Raw genomic sequence first — 17222 nt, forward strand, 5'->3', positions numbered from 1 at the left:
GTTTAGTTTGAAAACAATAAAAATGACTAGTTAATTTCATATGTTATATATCAAATTACATTTTTATATTTTTCATTACTTTTCAGCGCTTAATATTCCTTATTTAAAACTTCTTTGATCCTCTACCAATGCTTATTAACCTTCCTCACCAACGATTTAAATTTTTCACCTAGTATATGAAATTACCAACTTTTTATATGACTAGCCCACTTCTATCTAGTTTAAGTTACGCATTAGCAAGTTTTGGCCCTCAATCGATGGCTGGCGGGGCTACCAGCCCCTAAACCCAGAAGGCGAAAAAAAGGAAAGAAAAAAATTTAAAAAAATCCTAAAATATTATCCATGTCGGCGCCGACGGTGCCATGTAGGAAGGCCAGCGTTCACGTCGGTAATTTTCTGCCAATAGGATTGAATTAGTAAAAGGTGAAAAGATTTAAGACCGAATCGACAAACTTAAAATGTTTATGATTGAATTGGCAAAAGTGTGAAAATTTTAGGACTTTTTTGACAATTTTCTTACATCTATCTGTTATGTGTTTCTAAAGTTTAGTGTGGAATAACTCCTTGTAATATATAATTCTTTAGTTCAAGATCTCTTAGGGTATTCTTTGTTAAAACTCGTGAACTCTTTATGATTGTAAAAAAATTATCGTATTTAACAAGCATTACGATAAAGGTTCAAAGTCATTACAAATATATCCTTCATAGAAATCAGCTTGAACAAATTAGTAAGTTGAAGAGAGGAAATGAAGTTTTAATAAATCAGTTCCGTTTGGTTCATCATTTGCAGAAAATCTTTGGGGAAATGCAAAGGCCTTAGGCCAAAGGGCTTTAGTAAAATGCAAATATTGTTTGGTAAGTTGTAATTGAAAAGTGTCTTGGGATGTAACTTTGGGAAAAATGTTATTTGGTGAACATGTATTTGCAAAGTCCTTTAGTGTGACCAATGTAAAACTTTTAATTTTAATTTGTTAAGAGTTGAAAAAAAAAACAATAACTTTAACTTTGGCTGCTGCACAATATTATCCGAAAATCAATAACTTCAATAATGGAAGAGAATTTTATCCATGCCCGAGATGTCTTCCTGCAATCACAAACAAAAAAAGGAAAATCGAAAGCATTAGACACCATATCATAATTGGTGGATAATTTAGCTGCTACATAATCTTATCCGAAAATCGTCGTCCCAGGAACTTGAAATAAATTATGAATCCGTTGATTATAGTAATTGAATGGACAAACCAACAGCAAAGAGGCAAGCGGCCTCAAGGGACAAGAGGCGAGCATGAGTGAATGGTCTAGAGAGGTGAGCAATCGTGAGGTTTTTTTTCGCATTTGTCAAGAGAGGTGAGAGGATTGGAGAGAGAAGAGGGAAAAAAAAAAAGGGTGGCCGTCGAGAGAGGTGAGAGGACTAGAGAGAAAAGTGAGAAAATAGGGTTTTGGTTAACAAAGGGCAAAGCTGGAATTTTGGTTAACAAATGAGGGTAAAATAGGCAATTTTCACATTTTCATTAAACTAGGAAGTTGCATGCCGAGAATGCAACTTCCCAAGGGACGTTCAAGGCTCCATTCCGCCAATGGGCTTTAGAAAGCTTTGGAGATACAATTGCATCTCCACAAAAGCCTCAAAAAATGTTACCAAAAATGATTGCATTTACTCAAGGGACTTTGAAATCCCAAAGTTCTTTGCAAGTGATGACCAAACGGAGATTTTTGGACAAGTTAGGACTCGATAGGATATAAAATGAAATCTAGGGTTTTGCTACATCCTATCCACTATTTGGTGAATCGTAATAATAAAGCCATATATTTTCACATCCTATTTTGTCTATTGTCCTAAAAGTTGCCCAAAGGGAGATGGTAAGAATCTCTCATTACACTTTTGCCTACTTCATTTTTATTGCTTATTTTTTCAATATTTTTCCTTTTTTTTAATTCTTTTTTGCCCTTCCATCCTTCCGGAACAATATTTTATTGAATAGTAAATTATACTAATATCCCTAAAATACAATAATATGCATTTAATGTAAATACTATGTATATATATAAAACTTCTATTATAAGACAAAAAGAAATTCAAATACATCAATAAAAATAGGAATAAATAATTTTTATTTTTATTTTTTATTTTTTGTTATTTTGAATTTTTTATATTAGAAATCATATATTATTCATATTCTAATACTATTTTACTTTTATTAATTTAATAAAATTTTTATTCGAAAAAAATAACTTATACATTAGGATTATTAGAAATCCTATCCACCTTTATCCCACCTCCCGTATGAAATAATTTTATCATGGCTATATCCCTCTTATATCCCACTTTATCATATCATGGGCAATCACCTAAAACAGGATATGATAAATCTTATCATATCCTAAATTTTATCTTGACTGCCAAAGACAAGTACATGGTAGTAGAATAAAATATCATTTATTTATTAATAAGGATTGTCGTGTATTTCATGACATGTGACTTTTACATTTTCAATGCACAACAACTTTCACCATTTCCATTTGTGGTTTTGAATAAGCTATCTTGAAATTATTTTCATCAGATCAACAATCTCAAGAGAGTCGTAATCATTTAGAGGGTGGAAATAAGGTGAGCCTTCTTTTGACATAGTAACTTTTCTATTTAGTTATCCCTGTTATTTGACACTCGGCCCAAAATTTGGGCCCAAACATAAAGAGGCTAATGACCGAAACTAGGTCATGAAAATTCAATTAATCCATAAGGCCCAATCGATGGAATGCCTAATAAGCCCATCGATCATGAGGGCCACAATGATATAATTACCCACAAGACCACCATTCCCCCTGCTTTTCCCCCAGGATTAACAACAAAATAGTTCTGAAATTAGGCCTTAGTTCAATCGGAGCACCGTTGCTTCTTTGTTTTTCGTTTACATGAGAAAGATCACACTAAGCCTTTCTTAAGTCGCTAAGACTCATGGTGTCTGAATTGTCAATGATGTGCTCAATTATTGACAATTCCAATATGATATATGTATTTGTACGTCGGTGGCTTATTAGGGAGGTTCAGTGTGAGCTCCACAAATTCTTGATGTGCTTTTGTTGATAAGGCGAGTAAAATCAGTCCGCATAATACTCATTAATGAAAACAAAGCCAAATTGTCTCCTCTTAACACATAATCGTTGCTAATACAATATAACCACTGTCTTGCTGAAGCCCTAGACAACAAACAATTCCAGTTCTTTCTTTGTGTTTCGGTCTCCTCGCCAATTTCCCCTGCTTTCACATTCCTCTCCGCACCAATGTCTTTATTAAAAAGAGAAGTGATCAAGTCGTTCAGTTCCTAAACAACTGAACAACTACGAGTGTCCTCAAGCACTAATTCATCATCTTCAAGCGCTTTTTTTTTTTTTTTTTTGGTCATAAGATAAACTTCATTACTAACTCACGGATGAAAGACATTAAGTTCAGAATCAAAACACAATAAATCCCATAGTGGGCGAGGGGGCATAGACAGCCAATTCTTGGGGAGAGCATTCCTTCTGTGAGCTTTCACAATCCAAGTGCTTGAAGGGCCTATTTTGATGGGAGTGGAGAGCCAGCAAGGAAGTGAGAGATGAGAGAGAGAGCTCTCTTGGGCTGATAGCCCGGCACTTGATGCCCTGCTCCTCGCACCGTCGCAAACGTCAAGTCTCCCTTGTACACTTGAACGTACCCTCCGACCTACATGCGTCAAAGGTGGTGCGGATTACTTTTCAAACTGAGTCGGTTTACCCTATAGAACGTGGGGATCCACAGAAAGAAAACAGTCCAGTATATGTAACTAAACTAGGCATCGAAACAAATGAGCTGCCTCACCTCGCCCCCGAGGAACCAAGGTCGCCATGGACTCTTCGTTGGGAGACTCATCTTGCTGAGAGATCTCCGGGTCGAAGTCACCGGCACTCTTCCGTCCGTATCTCCGCTGCATATTTCAAATACTCGTTAGACATACCCCAACTTCAATGACAGAACGGAGTATTTGTTTTTCTTTTCACCTGAACACCCAAACTCGGAGTCCGTTGGACATGAATTCTTGGAGGAGTGGGAGGACGGTGTAAGGGCTATCTCCCCAGGTACGGATAACACTGCTGCACCCACTCCAGTCGTGATCGAGCTTTGTCACGTTCGCATGAAGTGCCTCTTGCACATCTTCTCTATTCATGTACGCATACACGTAGTTGTCGCCACACGGGTCTAAGTCCATGATCTGCGAAAACAAAATGCAACCCGAAGATGGATGACCAACGTAAATTTGAGTTGAGGTTTTTCCAAATAGTCCGTACAAAAGCGCAAAAGTTTGAGGGAACGAAGAAAGCAAATGGATTTGAGCTCACGTTGGTCTTCTTGGGCTGAGAAGTGACGTTGGAAGAGAAGCATAGAGGGGCGTAGATGTTGTAAATGTCAAGAGAATATACATTGTTAGCCATATCCTGCAGGGCCGAATTGCACTGGCTTACTTGACTGGTGGCATTTGGTGAGAAGTCGCAGTACTTTTGAATTGCATCCCCTGTTTCATCCGATATCAATGCATGCGTAGCGAAGTAGTCGTACATCCCTCTCTGGTCTGTCTCGTCGTTAATTACTGCGTTTCCAATCTGCAGATTAGTCCAATTACGTTCTCTGTCAAAATCATTCCTTTTTTCTTTGGATTGGTCTGCCTATGCACGATGATCTAACAGATGTCATGGGTGGTCATGAGGATGTGGGCTCCTCTAGGCCATACAATGATCAATCATAATGCAAAGATCAATTTTTAGATGCAATAGACGCAACGTATCCTATGATAGGTTGGATTGGTGCTAATCAATAATGGTTAAACACTAAGCACATGCTCGGTTGTTAATCTAAATCCAATTGTAGCGAAAGGAACAATTGAGTAGCAGCTAGCAAAACTCCAATGATGAAGACAACCCAAGAAGACACTCGTTCCACTCATTACGACAGCTAAAGAGATTTTCCTTCACGTCGATGAGATTCAACTTGGAAAATAAATTAATAGCCATGACGCGCATGATGAATTCCAGCTTTAAATCATTCATTAGAACGCAAAAAGGGCCAACACAAAACCACGCGAAAGCTTAAAGCATTTCCAATTATGATTGTATCTAGACGTTAAGCACGCATCGTTCAAGATTCGATACAGACAAGAGACGATGCAATTCACGAAAACAACTTACTATAATCCCTTTGAGGTTGATAAGGGTCATGTTCGCCTTCTTGTTGTAGGTTAGGATGGTGTGAGCGAGCTGAGGCACGTAATGACCCGCGTAGCTCTCGCCTGAAATGTAGAAATCCCGGCTCTTATACTCCGGAAACCTCTCCAGCCAATTTAGCAAGAACACATAGTTGTCCGCCGCTGTTTTGCTGTCTCCGTTCTTTTGATAATCGGACGTCGTGTTGGAATAGGAAAAGCCAACGCCTGCCGGAGACTCTAGGAACAACACATTTGCAGCTGGCCTCGCAAAACAAATCGTTACTCCCGTGTAATCGACAAGAAGAGGTTAGGTGCTTTTGTGGAGACTAAATATATATTTTTTTTAAAAAAATTCTTTACCGATATTCCATGCAAATTTATTTTTGTAAAGAGTTTTCCCATCGCTGTAGACCCGGAACGGTCCCAATTCTTGCATTGCTCCATAGGCGAGGGATGAGCAACCGGGACCTGAAAAAAGAGCACATAAATAGTTTAAGTTACTTAATCCAACGCATCGGGATTATTTACAATGTAATGACATACATAGATAAGATAACCAAAGAAATGATATCGGACCAATTTAATTCTGCTACATTTCATATCACTGATAACCCACTCCAATGTCGGAATGACAAGAGCATCGAATAAGGTAGATTAGAAATTGGCAAATCATGACAATAACTTGTATTAATATTCTTTGACTGTCCATGATACCGTGAAAATATGAGATATATACATATTATATATTTTTATTTATTTATTTACACACACATATACACAACAAATAGAGATATGCTCAGTTATCATGACAAAAGTTATATTCATTATCTAATTGTAGCATTAGGTACTTGTATCGATCGATCAAGTTTAATGTCAGCCTAATATGACCCCGCAACAACCATGCAACTATATATGTTGACTAATAAAACCCGTCATAAATTCTTAAGTAAAGAGAATGATGCACTTGCACCGAAAGAGACGAAAACTTTGCATTGCTTTCTAAAGCTGAAAAATGAAGCTGGAGATCAAGCGAAATTGGGAAAACTAAAGCACACACCTCCGTTAAGCCATAGAAGAAGCGGCATCGAGTCCTTATTTCTCTCCGCTTCAGCAAAATAATAATAAAATGCTCGACCGGCTGACTCGTCCACAGTGACATAGCCGCCATAGTGATCGAATTTGACTAGCGGTTGTCCAGGCAACATTTTGATCCAATCTTTCTTCCTCAGTCCTTCTTGATGATAAATTCTAGAGCTGAGCATTTCGTGGTCATCGCTTGCCGGAAAAAGGCTCATGTCGATCCCAGACTTCGCGGACTTCGCTTTGTATAGAGAATCAAGAGCATCTCCTTGCTTCCTTCCCTGGATTTGAACTAGGGACAACAAGTTACATAAAGAGAAAAGAAGAAGGGAAGAGCGGGTTTTCGGGTTTCTCTCCATTCTCTCTGCTCTCGGCTTCTGCCTCTTTGAGCCACTAGAGAGAGAGAGAGAGAGAGAGAGTTTAATGGTGGTTCTAATATACTGAATTGGATTCGAATTAGCTGTATATATAGAAAATCGGATGAAAGAGAAGATGGCAATTCTGATTGAACGGGAAAGTCTCAACAACCAGAGTGAGCTTGATTAGACTTACGTACTAACGTCCATGCAATTGACATTTTTCTAATCTCGGAATCATGTTGTGCCATGTGACTCCAATATGGATAGTGTTTGGTCATATGGAAACACGTGATGCTTATTTTATATGTACTTTCATTTAATTGATTCAATGATGATTGTAAACATACTAGACGATTTCTTACTAAATTATGGATGTCGGCTTAACACTGATGAAGTATTTACAATTGGAATTTATATGACTAGGAGAGTGAAAATAATGGCAAAGTGTTACACTTAGGCTTCCTTTTGTTACCCTTTTTTTTTGCTCCCATTGGTTGTTGGATAACTTGTCGGCATCTGATATCAATGAGTACGTTGGATTACCACTAAATACTCACAACTTAATTAATTGGTATAAGTCAAAAAGCACTTAATTTTCATAAGTAAGAATGACTTAATTCACTAGGTGATAGAAAGTACAATGTAAAGTCCCGACCTAATATTTACCAATTTTCACATTAGTATACCAATCTTTATTTTTTAAATAACTTTAGCCGCCGTTATTTTAAGTACCAACTTTTTAAATTTACCAACTTTTTTTAGAACTACCAACATCAATCAGAATGATTACTAACATTTGTTCGATAAGGGAATAGGAAACTTAAAACGGTGCATAATTTTCATACAATGCTTATTTTGGTGTCGCAACATTTCACAAAAAAAAAAAAAAAAAAGAGTGGCGGCCGATATTACCGGGAAAAAAATTAAGAGAAAAATTGAAGGAATTAGATATCCATATGACAATAAAGTGGGAAAATATAACAAATAAAAATTGGTTTTTGGAGTTTTAAAAAGAAATGAAGTGATAAATAATTCTTTAGAAATTGCTAGGTTAGATGCATTGAAATGCTTTCCAAACAATGAATTGGTATAATAAATTCTTTTTCGTAAAGAGAAACTCAAAGCTAATAAGAATAACATTTGACGATAGGAAATATTATAAAAATTTGAAAAGATTAGAAAAAGCGTAGCGATGTTGTTGTTAAGATGCACGTGTAGGTTGTATTAGAAAAGTCCCACAACAGATAATTGGTATGGTGTTGAGCAGTTAATAGATCCAAGTTGACTCATTATTCATTAACGTAAGCTTTTGAGTGAAGGTAGGTCCAAATGGATATATTGACGGACTCAGACTTAGGCTCTCTCTCAGCAATCTCTCCAAGTAAAGATATTGGACTTCTGCTGCACACTCCCATTGCATCAGAGTCCATGATTGATTGATGGCCTCCAATCTATTCTGATCGACGCTAGTTGGTATGGTAACGCAAGTCTTGGTAAGAAAAGACCATGGACAATTGGTCTAGAGACGCAAGATTAAGATCATGGGTGATGCAATCCCAAATTAGCAGTTGATTGCAGTGCATAGTTGTGGTTGCATTGCAATGACTCATACGTGAGGGGGAGATTGTTAGTATAGCTTTTAAGTGAAAGTGAGTCTAACTAGATATATTGACAGACTCAAACAATCTCCCCGTCCGAAGGTATCAGACTTCTACTACGCATTCCCAACAATTGTAAATGCAACGGTTTATGACAATGCATAAAATAAAATAAAAAACACGTGTCAAAAATGATATGTGGGATCTGTTTTTATCTTTTTGCTATCCTATAAGAAAATCGTTTCTCAATCGTATAAAATTAAAGAAAAAGAATATCAATTTATCACGTATATTTTGCGAACTTGAGGAAACAAGTCACTCAAATGAGAAAAAATTCGGTAGTTTGTTACTGTCAAGTCAGTTGCTGAGGTGGTATGCACTTTTTATGCAAATCAAATCACAAATTGACATGTGTCTACTGCCGTGGCATAAAAGTAAAAAAAAAAAAAATTCCCTAGAGGATCTGTTCAGCCATGGAAGCTTCCCTTCTGTCATGCTCGCGACAACTCCTTCTTCCTCCATCATTAGTCGCAGCCATGGCTTGCGAGGCAACTCATCCACGGATCAGGCGACCCCTATTTGTCCATGGCCACGAGCCTTAACGACGCACTCGAGAACCCGATGGCCATGGATTGCTCTCGGTCATTAGCAAGACTTCAGATTTGGACTAAATGGACAAACCGGATCCTCGCCCATGCCAGGGCAGCCTCACCAGGCCCTACCTGGGCGAGGGTTAGCTTCTCGAGGCCTCGTCTAGCCTAGGCGAGGCATGCTGATGATGGCCATGGACAAGCGCTGATGATTTCGACCATGGATGACCAAATCTTAAGATCTAGAGAACGACGAGATGAAGAGAATAGAGGAAGCATGCCACCATGCTTGCTTGAGAGCACTAGTGGTCAGCTTGGTCTCGGTGCCGGTGTCTCCTGTGGTGGTGACGACAGGGAGGAGCAAAGGTCTGGCAGCTTATGAACGAAGGAGGAAATGGAAGAGAGGGAAGATTTTTAAATTTTTTACCTGATTCCACATCGTCAGCTGCGGACGAGGATTGATGGACTTCTGTCACTATATTAATGGATATGAGTGAAAAAAAAAAATGCATGCCACATATGATGCCGATGTGGTGATATCAAACCACTGAATATTTTCTTCACTTTGAACTAGAAAAAATGCAAGGTATAGAAGAAAAGCTGATGGGTCAATTTTCTCTCAACTAATTTGGACTAATAGAGATATATGAAGTATCATTTTTTTTTTTTTTTATAACCGAGGTGTCCCACTTGCAATGGACTATTCCTCGGAGTAGTGGGGGTATGCTAATGCCACCGGGTAACTCCCCAAGACGTGGTCTTTACGAAGTATCATTTTATCTCAAGTAGAACGAAGATTTATATTTTTATGAAAAATTGTTTTCGTTTTAATCTTAAATAAATAAATAAATAAAAGTTGCCTATACAACTCCTCGGATATGACCAAAAAAAAAAAAACTCCTCGGGTGTTTTTCTGAAATATAAAATAACTTTTTCTTCTTCTTTTTGAAAAAAAAAATGTCGAAATTATTTTATCAAGTGAAAACGAGGAGTCATACTCATTAGAAATGTGTTCTATTCAAACCATCCTTAGTTGGTACTTCGGTTTCAAAACGAAATCAATTCGGTAGGAGATTCCCACTCTCTCTCTTCCACCGTCCTCTTTTGGCTTATCTGAATTATCTTGTGCCTGTGCCGAATCTTCGAATTTTTACAGACAACCATCAGAAGCCATGTGAAGGAGCACAAGAAGAAGGAGGAGGAGGAAGTACAATGATTATGTTCCTCGTCCACATCCTCATTTATTAACACTTAACACCACCCGGTTGCTATCAAAGTCCCATTGAGCACCAATTTGCAGAGGGCATATTCCACCTTTGCCTTTTGTCTTGAACCTCCACAGCCAAACTTTCTCTTGGCGATGCATCATTTTAGGCTGTCCCCCTGGACTCTTCTTGTTCAGAATAATGGACGATGGTTTGGTGAAAGGATACCTTTCGCGGACAGCGGATACATAATTTTCGATCTTGGCATTCTCAGGCGAACGTGCGGACAAAAATTTTAGAGTTTACTTTATACGCATCCGATGCTTATGGTCCTTTCGAATTTATAACATTCCATTCACAGTCAATGCTGATCAAGGCGAAGGGAGAAAAAAAGGCGGGTTGGGGTGGAAGACGTGAGTAGGACATACTAACAAGAACCAAGCACAAAAGGACGATGATATATTCGGTGAAGAAAATTCAATAACTAGAGTTTAAGAAGGACAAAACAAAAGCTGATCCTTCTTTAATTGTTGGGTCGGGCCTTTAGTTGTGGGCTTACCCTCAGATAATTGGGTCGAGCCTAGATTTCGCACCACAAAATATTGATGCACCGACCACAAAAATGGGACTGTCGATAAGGCATGCATGGCCCATTTAAGTGATTTTGCAATTGCAACACAGGCCCATTCCTGACTATCCCAACAAAAGTTCATCAACAAATCCATAGATACAATAAGATTATCCTTGGTGGCTTTATTTTTTTCAATTGCCTAGGCAACCTGCCTTCTTCTTCTTCTTCTTCTTTTTGTTGGGGGGTGGGGAGGAGTTGGGGAGACAAAAAATAATAACTTTCAGTTGCATCCAATGAACATTCCATGAGAAAAAAGCCAATGATGAGTGGAACAATAAGAACTCCACAAGGGGCATGGATGAATGAATTCAAGATTAATTATCTCCCAATCGCTCATCTCAGTTATGAACAAATTGAGTACTAGTTACGATTCTGATTAAATCATATTGAAATCACATTCGAGCTAAGCCAAGTTGAGTAAAGCTACAAAACTTGACCGAACGGGCAAAGTATTCGGAGCACGGTTAATAGCCAAGGGGCTCGAAACATATACTCTTTAGTCTTGTTAGCTCAAGTCGATCCGGTAAGTTCAAGCAGCTCGACTCGATTTGGTGTTTTAAACTCAATCCTTTATGCAACTCTATGGCTTAAAGCATCTAATTGGGGATGGAAAAACATATGACTCTGTGCCATCAGACCAGCATGAGAAGAAGCATGAGAACGAATTTGGCCCCACGATTTTCAGGCACGCGGCTCTCTTCGGTTCTTGGTTCAGGACATGAAACGAGTCGGTCAAAAGCGTACAGGATTACACACGCTTGGAGCTGTTCCTCTTTCTGGGTTTTTCCACGTGTGTGTGTGTTTTTTTTTTTTGGGGGGGTGAAGAAATGCCGCGCTTTGATCTGATGTGATTCGAGGATTCGCAGGCGCCACGAAAGGATAACTCCGTCTGACTTTGACCGCCGCCGCCCGAATGTCCCCACTTGCCGCTGGGAAACTTGGTGCCGATCGTCTCGGCAGGGACCAGATAGCCGCCGCTGTTTTCTTGGAAAAAGTCAAAGCAGTGTTTTTCTTTCCAACCTCTTGATCTTTGTACAGTGAAAAGCAACCCCCAAGACACCCGACGCGCACGCGACCCATCAGCTCTTTCTCTCTATATATTTATGAACCACAAGCACGGCGAGGAGGTAATTGGTGATCGAAACCTAGACCGGTCAAACCTAACGTTCCTCTTCTTCCTCCTCCTGTTGTGTCCTGCGCCTGAAATTAGCGAGAAAGGGATGATTCTTGTGTTGGCAAGATTCACCAAATTCCGTTCCAAGATGGAAGATCACGCCTCGCTCCTGGAATCGTTCGAATCCGATGTTTCCAGCCGCTTCAAGAGCCTGCTCTTGAATCCAACGCCCGGGTCGGAGTCCATCTCCTTCTCTTGGATTGGCCGGTGCTTTGAGCTCTTGCCTTACATGAACAGGGCCTTTTCGGAGCTGGTGGTGGGGTTGGACCACCCCATGAGCAAGTGGGAAGCTGACGCTGCGGAGGCTTATCTCAGTTACAGCTTGAATTTGCTGGAGCACATGAATCTGATCAGCTCGAGTATTTCTCGTCTGGGCCAAGCCAGGGTCTTTCTCTCCCATGCTTTGAGCTCCGCTGATGCTTCGCCGTCTCATGCCCTGGAGCGTTTGAAGGCCCTTGAGCCAGAAGAAGCTTTGATCAAGGATCTCAAATTGGAAGAAACAAAGGAAGATGGTGACCCAGAAAGGGCTCGCTCTGGGAAGGACCTGTTAGTTCACAAAGCTTTGATTTTTATGAAGGGTATTGAATCTTGGGTTTGCGGGATTTTGCTTTCTGCTGTCACTGGAGATGCAAAACCATACATGGGAATGAGAACAGGGGCCACCAAGCTTCTCAACTCTTCCTTGGTCAGCTTGGAATCAGGGTTTCATGAAGAATTGCAGGAGAAAGGGAGCGCCTTGAAAGAGGTTCGGGAGATTAATGGTTCAGTGGCTTGCCTTGTTGCTGCAATGGAAGAGGGAAAAAGCAGTAATGAAGCTGGGGAATTGAAGATGAGATTGGAAGGATTAGAGAAGATGTTGGAGGGATTGAGCAAGGAGGTGGATGGTCTCTTCTCTGATGTGTTGGCAAGCAGAAATCAAGTGATTGATTGCTTGAGACCAGGAAAGCATTAGGGGGACCAGATGCGGCATCCTGCAATACTTTTGTGTTCATTAGATCTCAGTTGTACATACATTTGTTTGTAAATTCCGATTGAATTTGTTCTTGAGTGTATCTTCTTCATCAGAACGAAACAAGATTTGTTTGTTTGTTTACTTTTTCAGTCCAGAGGTAGCAAAGAATCATTTGATCTTCCACTTGCCAAAACACTATTGTCAGACTTCAAACACGGCTGATGATAGAAAATGATCTCAAGCCACTGGAGGAAAAATTGGCTACTACACAAACTTAAATTTAGGCCCCAAAAGAAAGCCTCCAATCTGCAGTTTCCCAAGGCCACCTCTCGGAAAACAGATTGGCAAATGCCTAGCTTTCCGAACATCCTGAGCAGAAATTGTCTGTCTCCCTTTTGTAAATGAGGGAGGAGTAAAGCTGAGACATTAACTTTTTCTTAGCTTCTAAAACGATGCAACAATCTCATTAACTGTTTTGACATCCATCTAAGATACCACAGTTCCTACTGAAGGAAGGAAAACAATCCGAAAGGTAATTCAGGGCAGGCCCTTTTGACTCCCTTTGCTGTTGTAGTTCTCTTTGTCGGACACGCTCCTTTTCTGGTAGACATCAAATGGCAGCCTGAACAACCAAAGAAAAAGCTTAGGCTCAATACGAATCGGCATCTAGATGTAGCTGCAACAACTACTAGCGAATTGAGCTGTCAAGCACCTAAAAAGAGTGTCAAACTCATGTCGATGTTCAGATTAAAAATGGCCGTGTTGTGCCGTAGGGATTTCTCTCAGTATTTTGTGTTTCAGGGAGGTCAGGTTGTGTCTCATGTTGCCAACCCTGCTCATGATTCCACACTAAAGATTTTATTCAGTGAATTCCCTTAGTGGTTTACCACGTTCTTTTGCCAACTACAGAACTGAAACTGAAACTATACAAAAGTAATCAATGATATTCCAGCATAGAGTCATTTCGTACCCAAGATATAAGGTTGTGTCAGAATCTATGTTTTCAGCTGTGTGAATGCAGGCCTTATCAGGACTTCCAGAACCAGAGTTGTTGAGGGCTTTCCTCCTTTTATCTGGCTGATATTCAAGAGGATGGGTAGATGGAAGGAAACCTCTAAGCTCGTCAACCTGCAACATTTGTGCGGGAAATCTGAAAGAGCATCTCAATTCTCAAGTACAAGAGGTTATATGAGGATTATAGGGACGAAAAAGATGGGAAGAGCATATTTGCCTGTCTGCGCAGAGTTTCATTCTCCAGCATAGCCCTCTGCTCCTGAAAAGAAGAGATCGAGCTAGTTATTAGCAGGTAAGAACTATGTGGCCAGCAGCAGATAAACTTAAAACTTTGTGGTTGTGAGCCAACAAGAAGGTGTCCTACATGCAACGATACCAATTAGTAACTTAAGCCCCAAGGGTGAAGAAAAGCACGCAAATCAACAGTAGACTCTGGTCACGAAGCACTGTATCAGATTGCTCGAAAGGGGGAAAAAGTACGTAGCATTTCTGTACTTCTTGTTTGAACATAGTATAATTTTCAAAGTTCTTCTCTATACCATGATAAGTACCCAATCACAAATTTTTGGGATTTTCATTCTGAATTAGCCATGGTCTTTCGATAAATTATATAGCGTACCTGTAATCTTGATCGCTCCAGCTGCTCGAGAAGCCATTGCTCCTGAAATAGTACAAATTACGTTAAGGCAACCCAAGAAAAAGCAATCCAGAACCCAGAATGTAGAGTTCAGTTTAAATTTTGCTTCCCCTAATGAGCTTAGAATGTAAGGAAAAGAGAAGGATAAAAGAAGATTGATTCTATGAAAACCTTTCTCTCCTTGACAGATGATAAAGCCCCACTCAATTGCTGTTCCAGGTGCTGCAATTCCTTTATGCTCAGGCCATTCAAGTCCTTGCCTAGTAGCCTTCTATCAATTACAAGAAATGAACAATTAGTTATTGACTAGAGAACGGAGCAGACAAGAAAAAATGGAGGAGGAATAAAAAACACTCACAATTGTCTCATCTGCAGCTGTGCGATCTCATCTTTTAGGCTGTCTACCACCTTATCATCTTCTTTCTTCAGGCAAAACAATGTTAAGTCAGAGAGGTAGATTTGACTATGTAAGTACAGTCTAAATGGGAGGGATGCTAGAGGAAATCTCTCTTGTAATTTAATATGTGACCCCCACATTCATGTAAGCAAAACGCACTTATTTAAAGAAAGATTTAATCTGGCAACTCTTTCTGAGGATAATGCATTCAATGGATCCCGTTTGGCTTTAAAAACGATGAAAAGGACCAGATAAGTGAACCAAGATTAGCAGTGATGAGAATGATACCGTAGTCTCTGGCTTGTACTCTACAACAGTAGACTCTGGAGATTCTTGACACCTGTTATATCTTGATAGTATCTGTTTCATTCTGCAACACAAGATACATGTGGAAAAATCATAAACAACACGGTCAATAAAATAACAGGATAGTTTGAATACATTAATTGTAGGAGTACATCAACAAGCAAACGATCCCACCTCTAGGTGAGAAACCAATCTGCTTATTGGAATTGGATGAGTTGATAGTGAAGCTATACATTAGCTTCAGGAAACAAAGTGATTCATATATTGATTACATGTTAACTGAATCACATTGCTTCGATGTTCGTATGGGTTCAATAAAGTCATACACACTGCAAAGATCCCCAGAGTGACTTTTAGCACGGAACATTTTTCATTTTGTTCCAAGGCTTCCATTTTCTAGGCCTATTTTCTACAAAAGTGTGTTGATGTTAAGTCTTAACTTCAAGGCATGAGAAACCCTCTCCCTGGTAAACCATACCAGCATAGGTCCGTGGGTTGATAAAACTATGTAAGCCAAGCCCTCCCTCCACACTTGGTGAGAATGGGGAGGCACAAAATTGAGCAGCTAAACCTTGCACTTCTTGATTGTCAGGTCAATCCCTCACCACTATTCCGTTACGAAAATTTCACTTTTCAGATTCCTCCTGGATTTTCGTAATTAATTTGCAGTGCCACGAGAAAGACCAAGCTTAAGTCAGTTCCAGAAAAGCGCAAGACACAATTGGGCGACACCTTCGAGGTAAGGAAAGTGATAAAATAATAAAATTTGAGAATAAATACCTATAATGTTGAGAAAAGGTAATTATAACCACTATCAATAGCTATTAGAGATCTTGAATTGTTCTATATTGAAACAGGGAGCGCAAAAGATGAAACAAGACTCTTGATGAACTTGAGAATACAGGTGCCTACAAAATCTGCGTTGGTGAGAAATAGAATGAAACAATTTAGCATCATTTGCAAAGATCTATTTAGCATGTGCAGAACATCTGCAAAGTTTCCACCAAAAAAAAACATCTGCAAAGTCCTAGAAAGAGAACAGGTTGCCAAATTCTACTACAGCCTTCAAGCATTCGACCATTAACCGGCAAAGGAACACAGCAACATTAATGGACGGAAGACCAGTACCAGTATTTTGTAAAATATGACACAAGAGTTTCTGGAAATACAGAGGACTATTCAGTGAACATCATCTAAAATTTATGCAAAAGAATCTCCCAAATATCCACAACCCTAGAGCTCACAGAAAACTACTGCTATTAAGTTTGGAAATTTTTTACCCACGAGAGAACCTGCATCACTTGGGACGAGTCAAATGAAATGAAAAAATCTTTTTGACTAACACAGTTAAGTGAGACATGATTTAAAACATGCAAATATTTAGAAAAAGAAATTCACTATCTGGTGCAAGCAAAAGCAAACAAGCAGCGTATCACAAGACGAACATTGGAGACGACCATTGGAGGTCCAATAAAAAATAAAAATAAAAAAAGCAAACTGGGTAGTCCGTACAAAAGGTCAGGCAAAACAGATCGAAACATGCAACTCAATCGATTTGGAGAAGCAGAAAAATCAAAACTTTACAACACATACCCAGAACTGGAGAACTCATAAAGCTTGCCAGTATTGGAGAAGATTATGACGGCAACCTCAGCATCACAGAGGATGGAGAGCTCCTGAGCCTTCTTGAGCAACCCAGAACGCCTTTTGGAGAATGTAACTTGCCTGCTATTTGCATTCTCAATCCTCTTTATCTCAATCTTCCCTCTCCCCATTTTTCCTTTTCTCAGACAAAAGATTGGAAAAACCCAATTGATCAAAATCAAAACCCAGAAAAATAAACCCCCTCCCACCCAAAAAAAAAAATTGAACTTTGATCCCAAACAAAATCTCCCTTCTGGGCTGTTTAAAAAAGCAACCCTTTTTCCGTTCCTCCAAAACCAAAAAAAGAACAAAAAAAAACTGGGTTTTAATGTCTGGGTTCTTGTGCTATAGATGGCAAGGGAGGAAGTACTAAATTCAGAGGAAGAGGAGAAAATAAAAGGGCGTGAAGAGAGAAAGAG

The 17222-nt window shown here is 39.4% G+C and overlaps 2 protein-coding genes across 5 annotated transcripts in view; both read right to left on the bottom strand.

Annotated features, from left to right (window-relative positions):
• Window positions 1–6713, bottom strand: part of LOC115742228 (serine carboxypeptidase-like 40) — a 34106-nt gene extending 27393 nt beyond the window's left edge. Inside the window, exons 1-8 of one of the 3 annotated variants that reach the window (XM_048279570.1) lie at window positions 6274–6713; window positions 5577–5684; window positions 5200–5474; window positions 4357–4617; window positions 4018–4229; window positions 3839–3944; window positions 3550–3703; window positions 3123–3382 (exon numbers count right to left, since the gene is read on the bottom strand). In XM_048279570.1, the coding sequence (XP_048135527.1) occupies window positions 3557–3703; window positions 3839–3944; window positions 4018–4229; window positions 4357–4617; window positions 5200–5474; window positions 5577–5684; window positions 6274–6655 (1491 nt within the window). In that variant the 5' untranslated portion in view covers window positions 6656–6713 and the 3' untranslated portion in view covers window positions 3123–3382; window positions 3550–3556. Of the gene's footprint in view, window positions 1–3122; window positions 3383–3545; window positions 3704–3838; window positions 3945–4017; window positions 4230–4356; window positions 4618–5199; window positions 5475–5576; window positions 5685–6273 lie in introns of those variants that run through there. The other 2 variants (XM_030676378.1, XM_030676377.2) reach the window with 2 other exon arrangements.
• Window positions 6714–13224: 6511 nt separating this feature from the next.
• On the bottom strand, window positions 13225–17222 carry LOC115742229 (agamous-like MADS-box protein AGL15). 2 transcript variants are annotated; one of them, XM_030676382.2, is made up of 8 exons: window positions 16753–17222; window positions 15142–15223; window positions 14815–14879; window positions 14628–14724; window positions 14439–14480; window positions 14037–14078; window positions 13776–13933; window positions 13225–13427 (listed from the first exon to the last, which is right to left on the bottom strand). In XM_030676382.2, exons 1-8 carry the CDS (start codon window positions 16932–16934, stop codon window positions 13343–13345), a joined length of 753 nt encoding a protein of 250 aa, XP_030532242.1. In that variant the 5' UTR covers window positions 16935–17222; the 3' UTR covers window positions 13225–13342. The 2 variants fall into 2 exon arrangements, with proteins under 2 accessions (XP_030532242.1, XP_030532241.1); XM_030676381.2 differs by having other exon boundaries at window positions 14628–14727; window positions 16753–17215.

This window comes from Rhodamnia argentea, chromosome 5, assembly GCF_020921035.1.
Source record: "Rhodamnia argentea isolate NSW1041297 chromosome 5, ASM2092103v1, whole genome shotgun sequence".
Classification (NCBI taxonomy): domain Eukaryota; kingdom Viridiplantae; phylum Streptophyta; class Magnoliopsida; order Myrtales; family Myrtaceae; genus Rhodamnia; species Rhodamnia argentea.